This window comes from Sphaeramia orbicularis, chromosome 17 (assembly GCF_902148855.1).
Source record: "Sphaeramia orbicularis chromosome 17, fSphaOr1.1, whole genome shotgun sequence".
NCBI classification, from domain to species: Eukaryota; Metazoa; Chordata; class Actinopteri; order Kurtiformes; family Apogonidae; genus Sphaeramia; species Sphaeramia orbicularis.
This window is the reverse complement of record NC_043973.1, coordinates 23568581-23591830: the sequence shown is the minus strand read 5'-3', so window position 1 is coordinate 23591830 and position 23250 is coordinate 23568581. Positions and strand designations below refer to the sequence as shown.

General features: G+C 38.2%; 1 protein-coding gene across 1 annotated transcript in view; it reads left to right on the top strand.

The window, feature by feature from the left end:
* Nucleotides 1–23250, top strand: part of tnr (tenascin R (restrictin, janusin)) — a 189158-nt gene that overhangs the window by 146385 nt on the left and 19523 nt on the right. Inside the window, 5 exon segments of the mRNA XM_030160124.1 lie at nt 536–655; nt 1034–1177; nt 7898–8017; nt 10877–11020; nt 21520–21650. Of these exon segments, the coding sequence (XP_030015984.1) occupies nt 536–655; nt 1034–1177; nt 7898–8017; nt 10877–11020; nt 21520–21650 (659 nt within the window).

Sequence of the window (23250 nt, the reverse complement as noted above, 5' to 3'; positions counted from 1 at the left end):
TTTCTCATTTTGGCTGAAAGCTAAGGACCCACCATCAGTTTAATTGTTTGCTCACATTGTTTTTGCCATAACCTTTTCCATGGCAGCTTGATAGTCCCAAGAGCCACATAAAACAAATTGTCAGCAGGAGGGAAATCTTCCCTGAGAAACCTTGGCTCAGTCGCAAGGCTAATGCTTCCCATTGTGTTCTTACAGCTGTATGAGGTGGATTTCTCCTGAACAAAACAATGCCTCTTTGCACATTTGCACACGTGCTTATACAGACACCAATGGCAGGTTTGTTTATGTAAATGTGATGAAGAGGAGATTAAAAATGGACAAAACAAGGATTGCTTAAATAGATCACTGGGATTTCAAGGGCACCGTGTCTTTTTATGTAAATTCTTGAGCAGATAATGTGCTCCTTTTCTCCTTTTTTTTAATCTGTGGAAGCAACAGTGTTCCATTCGATAGCTTTAAACAGTCTGTTTATCTTTTTGTTCACTGTAGACCATTTTGATGCACTAACCCTTAATTACCCATCATCCCCTTCTAGGCATGGACCCACCAAAGGAGATGACAGTATCAGATGTTACAGAAGATGCAGTGACCATCTCCTGGATCAAACCACTGGCTCCATTTGAATACTATAAACTGTCTTATCAGTCAGCCAGAGGTAGCATATATTTTACATAATTTAATGTTTGCTTTCATTGCATTATAATTTGCTGTATTAGCATATACACTAACACACACTTTCCCTTTTGCAGTCAGATGAACATGGCATTTGTTGTGTCTTTGATGTAGACTGCATTCTTCAGCAGAGAACGCTGTTACACCTGTTTAATTATAGCATGTTAACAATGAAAAAAATTGCATTTTTAATTAGAATTGCACACTGATTAAATATTAAGTGGGTGATGCAAAATGCACTAGTTAGTCATGCTGTACAGCCTGAATATGACATGTTTAATAAACATAAGGAAGATATGACACATCAGTGGGACAGCAGTGCTTCTGAGGTCTGAAGGTCTGTCTTTTGTGTCTCCTGCAGGTCGAGTGGACAGTGTAGTGATAGACAGCGATGTGACCAACTACACCTTGTCCAGTTTGTTTCCTGCAACAGAATATGAGATCAGTCTTAATGCTGTCCGAGGCAGCCAGGAGAGCAAAATGGTCACCACGTCTGTTTTCACAGGTACGGATAAATAAGGACATATTTGTATCCAATAAATCTAGGACAGAATTTCATTTTCTTTTGAAGGTAACTATAAGCAAAATTGTAGCAGCATTCTTCATTCCTCCTAAGCTGAAAGGTTTTGGTTTGACACCTAGATATTTCCATTAACACTGAGCACTTTTTGTACTGTCTGGACACTCGATCAAGTACCTGCCTAACAGGTTCAGTGTATGTCTTGCTGTATTGCCAAAAGCAATCACCTTGTCTGCAAAACAGATCTACCCACGGGTACAAATAAAGTAACCTTGAACCTTGAACTTTGATAAACTGTAGAAAGGAACTGATTCTCACAAACCTGTTGCATTGAAGCCTCAGTTACACCTGTCTTTATCTTGGTGTTTTGACTCCACAAGTGACCATATTTGGCATGTGGTCTCAACCACTATTATTATGTGTTACACAGGGTTATTCAAAAAGAATGAACTGATTTCATGACGCATTGCTTCAGTTCTCAAGCATCGTGATGGAATGAGTCAGTGACCATTTGAAAGAGGAGTTTTCGAAGTTTTGAATGGCTGCCTCGATGACCTTAAACATCAAATAACAACAGTTATCAACTCAGTGGATTGTGATATGCTGATACGCGTCTGGGAGGAATTCTCTTATCGTATTGATAGTGCCCATGCTGCAGGTGGTGGCCAGTAGAATACTTGTGACTTGGTTGGAGTTTTCTATTGGTTTTCCTTACTAAAATATTGTGTAACGAAATCGGTTCATTCTTTTTGAATAACCCTGTAATAAAAGCTGCTTTGTAAATTCAGCTACTTGCTAAATGTTAACACCAAGTATACAACAGTAAGACATACTGTTTCACTGTTAAGAGTAATCTTGACTTTGCATCTTGTACAGTATAAGCGATTTAATTAGCACACTATCTGATATACCATGTCATGTAATCCCAAATTAACACTACCACAAGTTAATGTAGTTACGTGTGCTAACAGGCCAAGGAATTTTAATTAAGTGCCGATAAACCTCAAGAAACATTTGAGCAACACAATCCTCTGACACTTTGTTAGTGTCACTTCTTAACCACAAGAGACAGTACAGTACCGTACAGTACAGCTGTCTGTCAGCAGGCGAATGAGCTGACAATAATTCCTGACAATCAACGTCTACACAGCAGGCCCCAAAGCTTTCTGTTGGCTGTAAAATCCTATTAGCGGTGCAATAACTCACAACAGGATCATATTGACTACTAGAAATAAAGTATTGACCATGTATTCTCTAGAAAAGTTGATGGTTTTTTTAATTGGAGGCAGTTTTAGCCAGTATGTTTGGAGCCAGCATCCAGCAGCCTATTGATAGGGACTGTACATTTGTCCCAGCTTACATTTCAAGCCATTGTTGTTGCCCCCTTGTTAAAGCCGAGACCGCTGTAAGGCAGATGCACCCACTGTTCAATGTGTGTGCAGCCTCTGTATTTTCTTGGCTTAAAGTTGTAATTTAGTTTTGCTGCACTTTTGTCATGTTGCGATCGTCTACAAAAAAACGGGAAAATGGAATCCTTACATTAAAACTGTGCTCCCCATGCATTTGACTTCAACTCTTTAAAGTGAGTGGGAGGCACAGGGACAAAATGTTTTCCATGTAAACTGAAGAGATACTCCTCATTCTCTACAAAGAATTCACACCAATTGTTCCCCCTACAACAACAGCAGCTGTGCGTTGGGAGATATGTGCTAAAAAGAGCAGCAGACTCACACACACAGACATCAGACAAAAGATGACAATACAGACGTTACTTATCCCTTTACCTCAGTCCCATTGTAATGAAACGAGCTAAATGTCTCAATCCATACCTGTCTTTCTCTCTTAGTATGCTCTTTTGTCATCATTTTATTTCCTTTCTGTTCCACTCCTTCTTTCTTTAACCTAAACTTTTACTAAATTCTTAACTTGCATTGAATCACAAGTTAGGAAGCACAACCCTCACATGCGCACATTTAAATGGAAATTTTGGGGCACTATTCTTCTTTGTGAAAGAACTTGACTAACCTAAGATTAACACACTCTCCCAATGCTGTACGTATAAGTCTTAGTGTGTGTGTATGTGTATGTGTGTGTGTGTCTGTTAGAGGAAAAAGCACAAGAGCTTCAGAGTGAGCAGGACAGGAGAAAATAGAGGAGCGCAGAAGGTGTGTTTGCATGCCAATGAGACCTGATTCACCAGGAGCTGCCAGGTTCAAGAAAAAAAAAAAAGAAACTATGAGAGTCACTTTCTCTGGCTTTCACTGTCTTTCTCTTTTCTATCTCGCTCTTTCCCCCCAATTCTTTATCGGCTTGCTTTTCTAGCAGTCCCAGTGTGCATACAATGAGCAGAGCCACAGGGGCTATAATAACCCGAAAAGAACATCACTCTTAAGTCAGGCTTGTTAGAAATGGTAAATAACATTTTCATCACACACACAAAGCCCAACTAGGGACATTTTAATACCGCTTTGAACAACATTACACAAACAAGGGATTTGCCAAAGTAATCCAATTGCCTAGCCAAGGATGTAATGGCTTGAATGAGACTGCAATTGCTACTTTACTTCCATAATCAATTATTGTTAAAAGGGTTGAAGAGACAGGGAGTGATATTTCATGGTGTCGGTACAGCAGGTACTGCTCATCTAAGATGAATTCAGGAATATTGACACTAAATGGACCAGCACCAATTGAACTGCCCCCCCCCCCAGCTCCCCTCAGATTGGTACATCCCATCTCCTCAGTGTATTAAATCCGTTCAATAGAGTTTGTTGCTAAATTCCAGTAGGCCCAATTAAACTGTGATCGAGGTGTTTTCTTCCTCTTTTCATGCTGTTGTGCATCCACTAGGGTGTAAGCACATTTACAGCCGCATTTATGTTATATCTGATGTTTAATATAAGTTTGTTGGTTTAATTACTTGGTGATTTCACCGCTCATTTTAATTAAAAGCAAATTAAGAAAACTTGACTATCATTTTAGCCACCACATGTGTGCACTTCTTTGTTTCACTGCATTCAGCACATATTTCTTGTACTTTCTTGTTTAATTAAGGGTTGTTTTTTAAGAGTTTTCCAGTAAATGCTGCTAATTTATGGGAGCATTAATATGATGTCACCTTTGTTATAATGCTGTGTGAACCTGTTGCTCTACAATACATTTCACCCTCATTACAGCATTGTTTTTTATCTGTAATATTAATTCGCACTGTGGATATTTCAATTTCGGAAACATACGCACACATATATTTATATACATTCAAGCAAACACTACCACACATTTCCACACTTTTCATATTGTAAGCACTTTCAAGGTGGGCTGTGAGTTCCTGTACCCAAGATAATAAGAGAAGCCGCTGTCAGCCATTGCCCTATTCTTGTTAAGGGTTGGTGACGGTTCTCATTAGCAAAGTGCCAGGACCCAAGGATTATTCTTTGCAAAACTGAAATAGTAAGTATTTACACTTTCATAATGGTACGTTGTCACACTGGGTTCCACTTTTTTTGTGTAATCAGGAAAAAAAAAATGCATAAGGACATGTCGCTAGGCAGAGGGGCATGGGAATTAAGGAACACCAAACAGAGTATTGAGAGTAAGAAAGAGACAAAAAGAGGTTCAGTGCAGTCAAAATGAAAAAAAGACCAAGTTAATGGATGAGAAAAAAGAGCAGGGTGTTTATCTTTAAGCCTTTCTCCTCTTGTCAGAAAACAGCAAGGCTTGTTCATGTGGACTTGTCTTTGGTGTGCAGCATCCTGCAGTTTCCGGGTTTACACTCTCCTGGCCTTTCTCTTCCTATCACTGTCTTAGTACAACAGATATGTTTGACTGTTGCAAGAAAATTAATGGTGCAGCACTGCTTATTTAAGTCCTTAAATGACTTTTTAATGCAAGTGGTCCACTACAAAAGGCACAGAAAAAGAGAGACAGTAACTATTAATTTAATAGGTAAAAGTATAACCCAACTGTTTCCTCATATCATTTTTTTTTTCACAGAAGACCACTGGGTAGAGTGAATGCCTCTACCATTAATAACTCTCTATGTTGTAATGTTAGAAAAATACAAAAACAAAGCAACAACACGTGGGTGAAAGCATAACCTCAACACTGGTGGTTATAAGTTGTTTCTGTATGACTTTGAACCAATGGTTAAAGTTAAGTTCATATATAAGTATTTATTCATGTAAATCCCACACAGAATACTTAATACTGTGATAATGTTATGTTAATGACTACTGCCTATTCATCAGCATTATGACCATTTTCTTAGTGAGTCTTTTTGATTCTGGTTCCATAAAGCACAAAGCCAGTAAGTCATTAACCATAAGTATTGTAATGACTGATTATGTGTTACATATTAAATAAATAGTTTACTAAGAGGAACAGGAACAGCTCAACTCATGCGCAGGTTAAGTAATAGGATATTAGTGCTGTGCTACAAAGACATTCCATGTATTTTGAGGGTCATGTTGACCACATTCTCCTGTACTGATGGGAGCAGTTTCCACAATAATAAGAGGGGATGCAGAGATCCTCTTGGGAGTAAAATAGCAGTGTTTTACCAACTCTACTGCCTGCTGCAGTCGTGGTCTACTGTATATAATAGCTGCACACTCTGCACAAAGCAAGCTGACCGCAACCATGGAGTCTCCTGAAACACCATGTTCAGCAAAGCTCCAACATATGAAACATGTTTCCTATAGTTTCTCTGACACACTACAGGTGCATCAACAACATACAGTACATACATGCAGCTTACTATAACATAAGGTTTTCAAATCGCAGGACTGATTTACCTCCACCAGGAGGTATTGTGATCGCTTTGCTTTGTGTGTTTGTTTGTTTGTGCGTTTGTTTGTTTGTTTGTGTGTTTGTTTGTTTAATTGTTAGCAACTTTACGGGAAAACTATTAAAACCATCTTTACCAAATTTTACCCACAGATAGGCCTAGGCCCTGGGACAAACCCATAAAATTTTGGGGCAAGTAAGCCAAAGTTCAAGGTCACAGAAGGTCACAAAATCTCAAATTTTCCTATCTCTCATCATTGAGCAATTTTCGAAAATTCATAAAAAATTGAAAACAACTCCAGTTAACCTCCAATTTGATCCACCCGTAGCTTATAACAATATCTTGTATCTGGCACAAAATTGTCCACATCCACTGTGGAATGTGGACTCTGTGGACATTTCAGTTTAACAATGAAAATCCCATTTACCACACATTTTTCATTATAACTCAACAAATATTGATTGGAATTTAATATAATTTGACATACACATGACTGATACCAAGCTTCAACTTTTTCAGCTGTATGGAACAACCTTGAAACTGTTTAATTTAAAAAGAAATAGTCGATCCACACATGCACACCATTTGGGGTACTTGGCGGAGGTTTGCGTTCTCTGAACACTTGTTATTATATTGACTACATTACGCTTCCCGCAGTCTTCCCACATACTGCAGTCCCAGAATAAAGATTTTTCTGGCATTCCTGCTTTGAATTTGAGTATGTTTTTATCATGAGGTTGGAGATGCGAAGGCAAATTTGAGATGAGTCTGCTGTACTGGAGTTTCAAACCTATAATTCAGCAGCGCAATCAGTAGATGGATAGTGATGATAGGATTATCCCTGGCCCAAATGGATGGGGGTGGGATGGCCTGTTTAGTTTTTGCTTTTTTTGCCATTTCCATTCCATCTCCGTGGCCGATCTAATTGACTTGGCAAGTAAATTCACTTAAACCATTTTGTAATCAAAGTAATGATTTTAATCAGGTTTGCTCATCCATTCCACTGATAAGAAAGGCTCAAACACATGATGGTGTGCTAATGAGCGCATTTCTTTTTTTTATTATTATTCTGACGAGGGCAGGGCAGTATTAATTACCTCATCTAGACAGAGCTTTGGAAACACGTGCCATGTTCTGTGTTCTCCCGCCACGCTCTCTGCCATGCCAAAATAACACGCCTGAGGAGAAATTGAGGTTGAAACACTGAGGTTAAAGGTATAATTAAATTCAAACTCAATTTTGGCATGTCCAGCAGTCGGAGAATGAAATTAGGGAGAAGGTGGGGAAACAGTAGACTCTGGAGAATATCTGAGACATTTTACAGCATATTTGACTGCATAATTTCTCTTTGATGTGAGTTAGAATTAAAGAAACAGTAATTTAAATGGCAAAGCAAGTCATAATTAATCAGTGAGAAAGCAAAGCTCTCCTGTGTGCAAGTTTCTATAATTAGACTCTAGTTGTGCATGGCTTTATTTTTTTTTCCACCCTTGATTTTTCATACATGATTTTATATCTGAGCAACTGTGCAACAAAATCACACCACAACTGAACAGTAGTTTAACAAAGTATATTAAAAATGACAGAAATAATGCTTCATCAAACTGTCATCCCAGTATTTTAGTACTTTTTTTCTGTAATTTTGTTATTTTTTGCTAAGAACAAAGTCAACAAAAAACTTCTTAAATTGGACATCCAGCAGCTCAGAATTGACAGAGCTAGCTCCTTCTCAAAAATGTGTTTAATAAGTAAAGTAATATCAGTTAAAACATCTGTAACATTAGTTGCATAACAATTCCTGGAAGATACTCTATATATGCTGAACATCCTGCATAATTATGTAGATGATTCTGTCCTTACATCGTAGAACTATGACTGACTGATTGATTGATTGATTGATTGATTTCCTTCTTTACTAGCTATGGACATGCCTGCTGAATTGACAGCTCTAAACATCACTCCACAAGGAGCTCTTCTGAGGTGGAATCCCCCTCTGTCCAGTGTTGACAACTACGTCTTGACCCTAACACACAACCAGGGTAAGTCACAGTAACTCAGTCATGTTTTCCAAACATCTTCTACACAAATTTCTTTCTGCAAATAATGGCAGATTCATTTGATAACTTAACGTTCTAATATCGCTGTTGAAGTGGCCCTACGTAAACATGGGTCCTTGTTACATTTGACACTCTTGTCTGCTTCAAGTTTATGTTTAAGAAAGCAGTTTAATAACCATCTACTTATTGGCTTATCACTGAGAAAAGCTATTAATTCAGCACATAAATGATTGTAGTCTTAGTCACAGTATAATGTTCAGATTTGTTTTAGGTTGTTTTCAGTTGTGGTGTGGGGAGATGTGACAGGTACCATCAGTGTTTTCGTATTAAGAACAGAGCTCAGTGTGATGCATCCTTCAAAACAACATAGATCAATTTGTCTTACTCTCACTGCCATATGCTTGAATTACTCAGCCTTGGCACAGAAATTGCAGTTATTACGTGCCATAGGTTTCCATCCTTCCTGGTTTCTTGGTTCTTTTTCTCTTTCTCTACATTTAACCCAACAGTATTAAGAGCAGAAGGCAGTCAATGTGCAGCGCCAGGGGACAGACTCTAGTGCCAGGGCCTCGGCAAGGGTACTTGACAGGAGATTAACCTAACATACGTGTGTATTTCTGATGCAAACCATGTCTTGACCATCTGACTGCCACATCAGAGAGGTAAAATATAGCCAGCCATATTGTGTGGTCCCTCAACAGCAGTTTAGAATTTATTCCCTGTATCGAATGGACAAGTGCCAAGGTAAATTCGTAAGCCAGTAAGCCAATGCTCCAGTGCTTAAAGCTACTTTGCTGTGCACAGCTACAGTATTGTTCCAAAGGAATATAGCAAATACGGCCATTAGCTTTTGCAAACATGGTAGTTGAATGTTTAACACTTGAGCTCAGCTTTTATTTTCTCTCTGACTCCTATAAACTAGAAGCAAAAACTACTTGCATACTTCTAATTTGCACATGACCCCACTGACTTAAGCCATGCCCGGAGTTATCCAGACAAATCTGTATTACTCAGCTCATGGAGTCAATGTGTAAATTACACCCTGACTGACTGGACTGCTGCCAGATCATCTCAGATACAGAGACAGTATCTATATGCTGGACACATATTTGGAATCCAACCCAGGCCATAGTTTAGAGAAGTGCAATCTAAGTTAGAGACAAATTCTGTTTAGTGTCAATGTATTAAACCGACCGTCAATAAAGTTCATACTTCAAAAGGCATTACCCTGCATCACAGAGCAGATTTTTATAGGCAACCAGAAACACCCATGTAAAATCCACAGCATCACGGTATCAGTCAATCAAACTTCACATAAAAGTACATTAATGGGGTATGAGAAGAAATACAGCAGTATGTCCATATCCACACTACTGTCAGGCTGTGCACAGAATTAACAAGAACAACTTAACATGAAGTGTACACATATGGTCATGTCCGTAAGTAGTCAGACAGGGACACAATTTTTTTCACTTTTGGGGTTTCACAAAAATATTAAGCATGTTAAAATATAAAGAAATTAGTCTTATTCTCAACCAATTTCAAAGCAGTCTGCTAGGGCTGCACGATTAATCAATTTTAAATCCAAATCGGAGTTTTTAATTAGGACAATTTTTAAAAAATGGAAATTGCCACATCGATTTCATCTCTCTCGTGTGTCCGGGCTGCGCGCCTCCAGGCTACCATAGGCTCCTCCTTCTAACTATGAGAGCGATCTTTCACAGAAGTCTGTATAATGAGCACAGACGTTAAATCTGTGATGGGCCCACAGTAGTGGTTGCGGGGGCAGCAGCCTCAGCAGAGTAGTGAAGACAGCCCTCTCCCCAGCCACATCCACCAGCTCCAGGGAAGTCCAGAGGCATTCCCAGGCCAGCTCAGAGATATAATCCCTCCAGCATGTCCTAGGTCGGTTTCTTCCACTCACGGATCCCCCAATTTAAATATAATCACATGGGGATCACTCATCTTGCAGGGTCCATGCACGCACACACGCATGACTGACTGATGCCTGTCATTGACTTACATTAGTATAACTTCTGTGAGCCCATCACAGAATTTTCGGGGATTCCGTGATACCATCACAGATTTGAAGTAGGGAGCGGTGCCTTGTATTGCGGGCTGCTAACGAAAATGGCATGCCGACTTCTTTTGTCTTGTGTAGTTTTACCCAAAAATCTAAATTGAAAATCAAGTTTTTAGAGACAAAAATCTGGATTTTATTTTTGGCCAAAATGGTGCATCCTTACAGTCTGCAGCAGCTGTCACTAAATCAAACACACCAACAATGAGATAGATATTATATAACATATTATATTATATAATATATAGATATTAAACCACTATAGCTTGTCTTTTTGGCCCTTCTGGTCAATGTCATGCCTTTCTTTGTAACATGTACAACAATTATTTGATAAATCAGTAATTTTTCAGTCACAATTTCACATGTCAGATAGCAGAAACCTGAAAAGCTATAATTGTACCATATCTTAACTATTTTCACACACTTTACATTGGTTCCACTGTCAATAACTTACATGGATGCTTAGAAGCAAAGATGATTCAGTGGTTTATGTGAGGCATGTTGCAGTGTTCAGTCATATTTTAGTTCAGTAAACATGAATAATGTGGCTTATTTTTGCAGACTTGAGCATATTTTACCAAAAGCATAAATAATGAGAAATCTTTTGAACTGTAAAAAGACCCCAGGTGGACATTTTAGATTTTTCCTTGCTCAGGTACATTTTCTAAGAGAGACTTTGAAGTAATCTATTTTTGTGTGTGGGATGGTGTGTAAGTAGTAAACATAAAAAACTTGTGTGCATTTTACTTCTATTTCTACAGTGACGGCTGATACTTTCCTTGTGGAAGGCACCAAGCAGGAGCACCAGCTGTCCAACCTTAAGCCAAGCACCACCTACTCCGTTGCCCTGTACGCCACCAAAGGACCCCTCACCAGTGGCACTGTCATCACCAACCTCCAGACACGTATGTATTCATTTTGTTCAGCTGGTCTGGGCACAGTGGGCGGTACAGTGACTCAGTGGCTACCGGTATCTGTTTCTGTGTGGAATTTAAATGTCTTCATTTGTTTGTTGGTTTTCTCTGAATGCTTTGGTTTCTTTTAAGCAATAAATCTCATATGTGGTATGCAGAGGGCGCTTTTCTTCCAGAGGAGTAGAAATGAAATAAGGTGCAAGTGTGTACGTAATCTACAAAGAATTAGAAATATTTGAATGATCTTTTCAGAAGAACAGATCTAAATTTTAAAAAATTATTGTGAATTTTGAGTGCATTTCAGTTACTAGTGTTCTTTTAAAAAATCTCATCCCATTTATCTCTGTTTGACCTAACATGGTGCCATGTGTTGCATAAACGAGCATCTTTTACATGGTCAGACCAAAGCTGTCAAGAGGAATACATTTGTGAAGTCTCTGTTTAACTTTCGCCTGCTTTACCTCCTGGTGACCCACTGTTCTTATTATATTCACCTTTATCGGCAGGGGAAAGTTAGGGGTGAAGGAATTGCTCCAGTTTAGCTGAGCTGCAGCTCTGTGAACCTTGTTTTTCTGGAGTTCTAGAGGGAAAAAAAAGAAAAAAAAAAAACTTTTCAGTCAGCAGAGGAGTTCATATCCCCTAAGGAGTACTAGAGGTACCTGTCCTGCACTGCAGCAGAGACAAACTGCTTGAAACAGAAACAAACTCTGACAACATATTAGAGTAGGACTGCAGAGACTTCAAACCTAAGTGGGACTGAAGAGAATTGGGTGTTCCTACAAGCATGTCAATGTTGTGCATGCATATAGCAACTCATACATAAACAAATGTTCTTGGCAGTTTTAGGTAATTCTAATTTGGAAACAGATGCTACTTAGGACTTCATGTACCTGGGGCTTTTCAAGAGAACAAAAACAAGTGTTTCTACCTCCCATATAGGAGAATTTCAGAAATTACTGTGATGGAAGCAGCATACAAGTACTTTGAAGGATTTCATTTCTGTCTTTTGAACACCACGCCCTGCTGAATCAAGCACAAAGTTTGGTGCATGACTTTGTGTTTTTCTCCTCCTTTGGGTAAACTAAATGTGTGCTGTTTCATATCAGAAGAAATGTGACAACTAAATTCCTCAATATAAGGCAAAGTGCTCTATTTAGAAATGTAGAGACAGGATAAGACTGTTTCCTGTGATTACAGTGAACATTTTAGCTGCTATCCACATCAGGCTTTATATTATTTCTAGCTATACATATATTTTATGTTGCCCTAGAATAAGCTGCTTGGACATGACTCATTTTTATAATAATCTTGTGATATTTCTCTTTTGTTTTTACCTCATCTCACAAAGGAACAAAAATTCAGTACAAGACTGTGAGATAATCCCTGATCTTAATCAAGTGCTACCTTTAGGCACAATTAAACCATTAGCTAATACAGCAGTTTATACTGCAGCGTCTCAGGTGAGAGCTGTGTGGTTCACATACATGCTGGTACAGATGTAACGATATGAAAATTTCATATTCATATTATGACCAAAATTATCATGGTTGTTATTAGTATTGGGGTATTGTTGAAATGTCCTCAGAATGTTCAAAAAGTACTTATACAGACACTGAAATAATTTAACCAAGTTGTATTTAGAAAAAAATAAATAAAAAATAAAATAACATGTGCAATGTACTTTCTGTTGGCAGAAACAGTAAAATATTAACATAAACATCAAACATACAAATGTGCATTAAAGATGGCGCCTTATGGCCATAAGAGATATCTGCACTAGGGGTGGGAATTGATAGGGTTTTATCAATATCAATGCCATTGTCGATTCTGCTTACCAATCCAATTCCTTATTAAATCTCCTATCGATTCCTGAGTGTTTTTTTGAGTGGGAAAAAAAGGAGTTGGACAGGTCATAGTGGCGCTTGTTTGACCATTTTCCATATCAAATCATTCACAATGTCACAATGAGTGGACCGGGTCCATGCAGGAGCCCGCTGATCTCCAGAGCGTTGTCCGTGCAGGTGCTTTCAGCCATGTTTTCACAGGCCAAACATTGCAAACTGCACATGCACGCCTAGAGTGCTGCTACTTCTCTAGCAAATGAACAGTATCACTGTGAGTTTTCAAAGTGCAGTAATCAAACACAGTTTAATTCGTAATAATTAGAATTTAAATGGTAATACTAACTGTTGGGAATTTTACTGCAGTTTATCGTTATATCAGTATTCGTTACATCCCTACATGCAGGTCTCACCAGGAGGAGACTTATATGTCTCTGACTACAGTGGGATCTTTTAAAGCCTGGTTTTGTTTTCTCCTTCAGTGGAAAATGTTGTATTGTAAATAAGCTGTGAAAGTAGATTAAACTATTGATTGGTATGGTCATCTACTCTGGTTTTGTCTTTGCCTTCAGCTCTGTGTTGTAGTTTTTTTAGTCATTGTTGTTAAATGGTAAGAGAGACCAGAGTTTGCTGTGGTATACCAGCAGGCAGCAACAGACAAGCCAAATTACTGTCACTGTAAAAGGTAGCATTTCTCTAATAGTAACAACATGAATTGTCACCAGGTGACACCTTAAATGACACGTCTGAGAAATTTCAAAACTGCCAAATCAGCTTTTCAGTACCGCCCATTGTCTGTTGTTGCTGGGATTTATGAGGTTGGAAATATTAGACTGAAATCTCCTGGTGACCATATGGAAACAAACAATATAGAAATAATTAAAAGACGCTTTCATGTGGGTTTTGATGTGTGTTCTTCTGTGCAGATCTTGGTGAAAGTACACTGTAGGTCATAAACAAGTACTTGATTAATTTCACACAAAGTTTTCAGTGATGGTTTGTTTTATTTATTCCTGTAGAGCTCCAGATATACCCTTTCAATAATGCGTTACGGTATACACAAATATGTCATTTAAAGTGAACTTTTTTTTTTTTACTGCTTGGTCAGTTGTTCAGAGGTAAATAGGACATGTGCTAATGCAAAAGCATAATGTGCAGAGTATGAAGGGTCAGTGAAGGTCCTCACTGTCAGGTTTTGACTTTTCATAGAAAATTTGGCCAAGACTGCTTCAGCTATTCAGCTTTTAACGTGTGCTTTCTTTGTTGATTCCCAAGCCTCTTAACCACAGCTGAGAGTTGTTTTGTTGTCTGGACTTCATGCCTCAAGAGTTCAACATAGAGTAAGACAGCTTGGCTTCCCAAAGGCTGGTATTTAAGCTATAGGGCTGGAAAATGAGGGATTTTGCTACGGGTGTCTCTATAAGCCTGTAGGCTGCAGCACCGAGGCTTTTTTCCTTCAGATGTGTCTGAGCCCACTTGCTGAGTACTGCTTGGTAAGTTTTTGAAGGAACAGAGATCCTTTGCTGCGGGCAGCTTCACTGAGCTCAGGCTGATGGTTGTTCACCAAGTGCTGAGAGTGCTGCTATTACAGATACATCATCTAAACTCTTCATATATTTGAGGAAAAGTGTGATGTTGTTATTAATCTGTATAAAACAGTGTTCTGAACTCTTCTGTGCCTAATTTTTGTATTTATGTAGAATACACTGCTGTACAGACTTGTCTAGTCTAGACTTTAAATTCAGAGATGTGTTACTACATGCATGATAGTTTTAGACAACAATTGCTGAAAATGTGGGAAACAGTGAACTATGGAATAGCATTCTGAATAGCATGTGTAATATTAGCCAATAATACATATTATGATAATAATATTAGTTGTGTTTGCGTGGGTTCTCTCCAGGTACTCCAGCTTCCTCCCACCATACAAAAGACATGCACTAATAGGTTAATTGGTGAAGCTAAACTGCCCATAGGTGTGAATGTGAGAGTGATTGGTTGTTTGTCTCGATATGTCAGCCCTGCGATGAACTGACAACATGTTCAGGATGTACCTCACAACCCTCTCGAGGATAAAGTGGTTCAGAAGATGAATGAAGATGAGTGAATACTACATATTGCTAAGGAGTCTAAATAGGAATAAACATAACTATTCAATAGCAAACCAAAAGGAACAAGGTTAACTCTCAAGTAGGTTGGTATCGTCTGTCTCTGAACTGAATTCTGGAGGCCATACCTTTAGGCATTGTTTCAGAGCCTCGAGCATTTCAGAACAGAGGAATGTGAGTCCTTATGTTATATACGTGGTGGTGTCTTTAATCATTTCCAGTTCAGTCGGGTTGTTAATAACATTTTTTATGGTGCAATAAACTAAAGCAACATGTATTACTGGTTTATAGATTTTTAACAACTAAAAACTGCAGGATTCAGCCACAAAAACACCTCTTTCTGAAGCAGAAGTGTAGAGATGTGATGAGCTGTAACAGTCACACTGATGCTTCATCTGTCTTTAACTCCCTAATATTGTTCATTATGTTAATCGACTGTTTTCTTGAAAATCTTTATTAGTTTTTACATCACCTATATATCATCCAGATAAGCTATTCTTTTGCTAATCACTGTAGAGATGTGATATCCAATCCAAAAACCACCCTCCTTTGCCTTCCCACTATAAATTGCTGCTGCCTTAGCTGCCCCTCCCATCTGCTGCACTATGGATGGGTGTGTGTTTCAGGTTTGATTTTTTTTTACCATTGTTTACATCATTTGTTAATGAGACATTAAACGTAGCCAAATCTATTCATCTCAATCCCATTGTTCCAACCTCCTTGTCTGAAGCTTCAGAGCTGCCAGGAACTTGGACGACACCTGCCCACCTGTTTGGGTACACGCCATGCAAAGGTTTAATTGGTGGGAAATTGTGTGAAAAAGAAAAGAATGAGAGATATTTAAAAGGAGGATGAAAGGAAAGAGGGTCGCCCTTTTCTATAAATTGAAAATCCTCGTCTCTCATCTGTCTCCCACTCAAATATAAGCGCCAGTGTTCATCAAGACACAGGGATGACAAGAACAAAAGATAAACTCTGTTTAGTCTCTGGCACACTGAGCTAGAATGGCAGCTTGTCAGATAAGAAGAAAAGGAGGAGGTGGACAAAGGATGGAAACGCAAGAGCAGCGGAAGAAATAAACACAAGCACAAGTGGAGATAAGCAGAAGGATGAAGTAGAGGAAGACCCTCCAATGATGTGGGAATGGCAGAGGCAGAGGAAAATAAGAAAGGAGAAGAGGAGGTCTGTAAGGAGAAGATGTTTCACAGAGGAGGGGATTGGTACATTAGTACAGGCCTTAGTAGAGTCTGAATTGTGCTGCTTATATCTCAGAGCTCCTCATTCAGCCTCTCAGACACTTCCTCTTTTCCTCTCCTTCTCTCTTTCTGTCGTCTTCTCTCAATCCCTCTGTCACACAAAGTGGGGCTGCCTATCACTGTCTCTGTGAGAAGCCACCACACATCTTTTTGGGGGTTATCAGGACGGGTACATGCTGTTAATTACCGAGCTGTCATTGAGATTACCATACGCGCACACAAGGATCGGAGTGAGAAGACAGTGTGGAGTATAAGTGATTTTCCACAGTGCATCCACAGAGTCGTATGAAGTCTTGAGCTAAATATTAAAGCAAGTTAAGAAAGCTGGCTATTTATAAGTCCCCAAGTTAGTTTCACTATTGAGGGTAGAGCAGCAGAAAAAAAAAGTATCAAAAGAGTCCGACAGGGAATCACAGAAAGAGAGAAATCACTTACTTACTTTACACCGAGATGTGTTTGGTAACTGGCTGATGATGTAACACCAGGAAACTGATATCCGAATAGAAGGTCATCTATTTTCTATTATGCTCTAAAATAAGGATGTGGCGTGTCAATACTTCAGCTACCAGTAGGAAGATCTAATACTGACTCAAATAGGGCTGATGTAAGGTGAGGAAATTGAGGTGAGTCTCTTTGTGATTTGGTTAAAGTAGCAACACAGACACTATAATCAAGCCTTGTTTAAAGCTGTGCAGAGACTTACAAGATATTCTCAGATGGTGTGATGTAATGTGTAGTAAAACTTGGGTGGGCCTGCTGATCAAGGGCTTGAAGGCTTTTGAGGTTGTGATAGTGTGACTTAATTTTGTCCGGTAGGGATTTATGGCTGCTGATGTGGGGACTGGCGCGTTTATAGTACATGTGTATGAACGTCGGATTGATAACATATCATTTTAGTCCAAGCAGTCAGAAAGAAAGTAGCTTTAGATCAGTGATTCCCAACCTTTTTTGGCTCATGTCCCCATTTTAACATCACAAATTTCTGACAATTCCAGACATTCAAAACAGAGACTTTTTTTTTTTTTGCTAAAATTAATTTGGTTTTGATCATGTAATAGTTTACTATACTATGCAAAATAAACATTAATTTTAGATGACATTTAGGCTATATAATGTATATTATTATGGACAGAGGCAGAAAAGCCAGGTGTAGATTACTGCACAAAGTGAGAATTTTATTTTCCTTGGTCAGGATATGTACAGTCAGTCCAGCTTGTATTTACAAGGCTGACAATTAATACTGAACAAACAACTCAAACTATGAATTATGAAAGAGCTACAGCATCTGAAACTGACCACAATGAACATTTGAAAGATAAACAGTACCACAGTGCTTCAGTTTCAGCTTCACAGTTTGTCATGTCTTTTATGTGTTGGGGTTGTCTCTCTCAACTCAGCATATATTTTTTATTTTTAAGTTTTTTTTTTTTGTTTTTTTGTTTTTTTCCATTACTAGAAATCTCAGGTGACCCCATTTGAATTCCAGGCATCCTGTCGTGGGGTCCTGACCCCAAGGTTGAAAAACACTGCTTTAGAGTGTATGAACTGTCTCAGAGCTTAAGACCAGAGGTGAGCATTGTCATTGTATTGATTTTGACAAACATGGAACATATGTGAGCCAATACTCCTTTATGCTGTATTTGAAGGAATTTTTTTGGCACTGACAAAAAAAAAAGTCATGTTTTTTCTGCTAACATTTAAAGGTATAATATGTAATATTTTGCGGTTAGTGTTGTGTCCTATGGGACCTTATTTCAGAAAAAAAAATTGTGCTACACTCGGTGGCAGGAAATACATAAATATGTATGCACCTCTTTAATTGTTATTTTCTGAATTTTTCATATAGTTATGTTGTAAACATAAAATAAAGACTTTCACCCATTTCATACAACCCTACAAGGTTTGTCGTGAATGGAACCAAAGTATGTTTTTCATTGCACAGAGAGGTTGTGAACTAACCAACAACAGAGCGGTAAGAATAGATACAGTAGCAATATTCTGATATACTGGAGTTGTCCATGTTACAGTAGTTCCATCTGCACACTTGCTTTTGGCTCCAGGGACACAGAAATGTCCTGAACATGGCACAAAAACAGAAGAGTAAAAGAAAATAAAGACAGGTTAATATACAACCAAAAGCTTTTTTTTTTTTTTTTTTTTTTTATTTACAGATATGTGAATTATGCCTTTCACTTTTGCTTCAGGCAGCATCAGGTTCAATAGAAGCAAAATAGACATTCTGTCAATAAGGCCTTGAGCAACACTGACAGGAATCTAAGTTATATTTTTTCTCTAGTCTAGTTTATTTAATTTTAATTCTGCTTCTTTTTTCATGTTTGGCTCAGTGCAGTAAGGACAAGACAGCAGCAAAAAATAGGTGTCATTGTTGATGGGTTTTGCTACAACTCGTCATTCACTTATATTAATATGCTGAAATTGCACAATGACAGACATGTCCATCTGTTGATGAACTATAATTCAGTTGTGGGGGATTATGATGATGAGGAAGCCCAAGGTAAAGCTTAATATTTTCTCTGTGCTGCAGATCTGATTATTTTGCTGCTGGTCTAATTGCCCTGTGCTTCATCCCTAATAACGAATGAGCTGTAGCTTGTGTTCATTAATATCACATGATCAAAAGCCTGATGACACCAGACCTTGACCCAAACTCACTTTATTATCATGAGAAAAATTCTTCGAGATATTTTACAATATAATTATTGTGGCCAGATCTTAACTTGGTAGCTTTATAAATAATACAATGAATAATACCTCATCCTTACAAAGTGAATGAACAGTAGCAGCAAGATCAAAAATGAACACAGCTCATACATTTTGAGAAATTGCTTGATGAATAATTGCTACATAATTGTACTTACATACTTGGTGTGATTGTGTGCTATGGTTGGCGCTGCCTAAAGCATTGGAATAAAATAAGGTGAGTGGGGTGTATTGTGTCCTTGGTAATATGTTGATGTTTTCTCTCAGAATTGTTTGAACACGTATTGTTTGTTGGTAAGCATTGGTTGTTTTTTCCTTTTTTTTTCTTAATTGTACCAGCTATACAGTACATAGTCAAGATAGTCCCAGTAGAGCAACTCAGCTCAGCTCTGCATGTTTTCAAAGGTCAGAGACATTAAGATCCCTCTTCAGTCTTTAGTGGTGTGATCTGATGAGAGACATGCCAAAAACATTTTTATATATACTCGTCAGCTGCTCTTATGCATTTATATTTCTTTTCGTACTATGAATTCACATGGTTCAAAGATTGTCTTGTGACATAGAGCACATTAATAGTGTTTTTTTTGTCTAATTACCTCAGAGTTAGTGCTCAATGATTAATCCATAAAGACCCAAACAGCCAAAACCATCTGCTGATGTAAAATGTTTATAATCTTTGAACCATTAAATCTGTCCGTACTTTGAAATAATTGGTGTAAAATGTAGTTTGTCATCTTTTCATGGTCATCAGATATGACCCATTTGGATGTTCGGAGGCTCCGTAGTGAATGTGGAAACACCGTCATCCTCTACAATATTGATCCATGGAGTTTGATCAGTGACAGTAGTTGTAGATGCTTGTTTTTACATTCAGTTGTTGATATGTTTATTGAAAAAGTCCTTTTTCTTCAGTCTTCTCTGTTACTGACATAATAACCCTCAACTTAAATCTGAGCTTTTATGAACATCCACATGATCAGTGAATTAAATACAAGAAAATGCCTGATACTCACTGAAAAAATGCAAAATACAGAGGATAATATATAGTAATTGGTGATAAATCACTTAAGAAGGGTTAAATAGAGAAAAAAATTCATTTGGGAAGGGACATAAAAATAGCACTGGGTCTTTATAAGTTAAACTTTTTTTTTTCTATTCACATTGAACCAGTCCAATCTAAAAGATAGAAACAGTGTATTCAGTTTGCTCTCTTGAACTAGGCATGATGGAACATTCAAAGGTGGAAAAGTATGCACATTCTTTACTCAAGTAGTACTACTTAATTAAAGGACTGAAGCAATAGCAGACGCATTCCTTCTTGTCTTTGTGAAAAGCCAACCTGTCATCATCCATGTTTGTATTAGTTGGACATCTCATTAAATGAAGGCTAAGGTTAAAGGTTTACTCACTTTATTATCCCCGTAGGGAAATTCAGTATCTGCATTTTACCTATCATACATACACATACCTAGCACTAGCATTAGCTCTAATATGAGGAGCAGTAAGCTGCTATTGAGGGCACTCAGGGACCAACTCCAGGTCTTCATCAGTACTTCAATGAAGGGCACTGACAAGAGAATTAATCTATTTACATCTTTCTGTAATGGCATGGGAAGCCTTAGGACATGGAGTACATCCTCATGGCACAAAGAGAACGTATAGAGTCAACATAGAAAGTTCTCAGTCTCACAGAAAATCAAGATCTCTGAGAAAAACTAATCCATAAAGGTTGGGCAATGCGAGGAATCATCGGGCTCATCTGGCTTTTGAAAGTGTGGTTCAGCATGAGACATTATTTTTCACCCATGAATTGGCCACCACAGAGTCCTGACCTGAACCCCATTGAGGATCTTTGGGATTTGCCAGAGGAGACTCAATCCAGTGGTCTGACTCATGATCAATACAAGATCTCAACAAAATGGACGTAAATAATGTTGTGAGATTTATTGTGACAGTATGTAAGCATTGTGGGGTACAAAGAATGTCCAGATTGAATATATCCTATAAAGGAAATAAATGACACCTTTTCACTACAGTCAAGTCTCCTTCTCTTGTCTGTGTTCTTTTTCTGTGTTATACATTATTACGTCTACTATGCAATGTATGCACTGCTCTTTACACTGCGGCTGTCTTTTGTAAGTATTGTTATACCATCTATGTAGGTGGAAACTGGCCTTCATGTTGGGGAATATGACATAACTGCTGTTTTGATGTATTACAAATAAAATAAGCATGTTTTGAAAAAGTAGAAAGTAAACATATTTGTGTCAAACAGATAATAGAATTTAAGAAATAATTTGCAGATGAAAAAATATCGGCATACGTGCAATAACAAAGTATTTGTACTTGCCATTTCTGAAAATATTAATGTGTGAACTATCTCACGGAATTTCTAAATTTAGACACCCACTTACTCTAGACACAACGCTGAGTATAATTACACATGAAATTAATACAGATCAAATGAACATAGAAAAAAAATCCAAGTTTCTCCAATTCAGGTCCTATTTTCCCGTAGACCTCTACATAAACTCCTCTTTTTCTCTTTTTTTTTTTTTTGGTAGCCATGGATGCACCACTGAATCTGACTGCCAGTGAAGTAAATCACCGCAGCGCTCTCATCTCCTGGCAACCGCCAATCGCAGAAATTGATAACTACATGCTCACCTACAAATCAGCCGATGGAAGCCGTAAGGTATGTGGTACACGCAGCTGGTCTCACACACGTGCACATTTGGACAGTGTTGTGCTGTATATATTGTGTTTTGACATATGTTGACATCTTATCTCCAGCCAAAATGTGTTTCTCATGGTTCTTGAAATCCTGTTGAGTATTCCTGCTAGTGCTGCAAACATGGTCAGAAGATAAACTTTTACTAATCCGCACACTAGAAAATAGACACCTAATTCTGTAGACCATGCTGTATTTAAACTCCCGTCTTGATTTTTACAAAGTAGAAAATGTTCCCAGTTCAATCAGCTAATTATACAAGAGATGGACAATGTTCAGGGAGAGAAAAGAAATGCAAAGTCCAAACTTTGTGACAAACACTTCAGAATGCTAATTTTATCTTTCAGTCATGTAATTCCCTTCATGTGGAATGTGCGAATGTTCAGGGACACACACACCCACGCATTCATGACAGACACACATGGAAGGTACACAGTGAAATTGCCTGTCCAATGGAGATATTACATTAATGCGCCTCAGAAGAGACATTATTTATTTTGATTAAACTTTCTGATGTGGCTGAGTAATGGTAATAAAGCACATTACTAAGAGCTGTATGGGACACATCATGCCTGTTAATGAACTGACTCGAAGCATTTCCCATGAGGCTCTGCAAAATACTCTAATCTACAATTAGGTGTCACTCACACAAACAGAGGGACTGTCCACAGCAATGCCCTTTGTGGAGTGATCATATAATTAGTGCTTTTGAAATTAACACATTAATTTCAGCAATTAATATGAAAATGTGGAATATTTAGGTTGCATTGTTACTAGTTAGTTAAACTACATTTCTTATTAGCGTGACGGTAGCGTGAATGTACTCTGAATCAAGTCATACAAGCTGCATTTTCCCTAAGAATTTCTGAAGGTGAAACACAGATGAGGTTTTTCCACTGGTCTGAAATAAACAAATATGACAAAGAAAGAGGAATGCCATTCACTGTGCAGGGACGCATATGAAGGACTTCCGTCTGATGGTGACATGATGTAACAATTGTTGATGCCCTGATACTGCAAAGGGTCAGTAACTACCTGAAAGTGCAGGAGAGCTAAATCAAATAGCTTTTATATTTGTAAGGGACCATATTATTATTATTATTATTAGGCCTATTACTATTATTAAATATGAACATTCCACCTTGTACCTGAATAAGCCTGAGAGAAGTTTTATCTGCAGTCCAGTGGCAGGTCACAGTTAAAATGTTCACATACTGAGAGACCCTCAGTTGACATTCAACTCTCACTTGAACACATAGGGCCTGATTTCCTAATGGTTTGCGCATGTAAGAACATGTGCAAACTTGACTGTGTACGCAAAAACATGTTGAAGCTTATCTACTAACAGGATGCACCGAGGGTTGCGTCTCTCAAATGAGGAAAATACCTCGCACAACCCATTTAGCGTGTTTGCCTTGATGAATATGCAATACGGGCGTTTCTGCCAGTACTCGCAAAATTACTGGGAGGAGTAGATGCAAATATTTATTTAGCGTGAAATGTGATTGACCAAACCTGACACTGATTGCGGTGGCTGATTTTGTGTCTATATTTAGCACGTCTG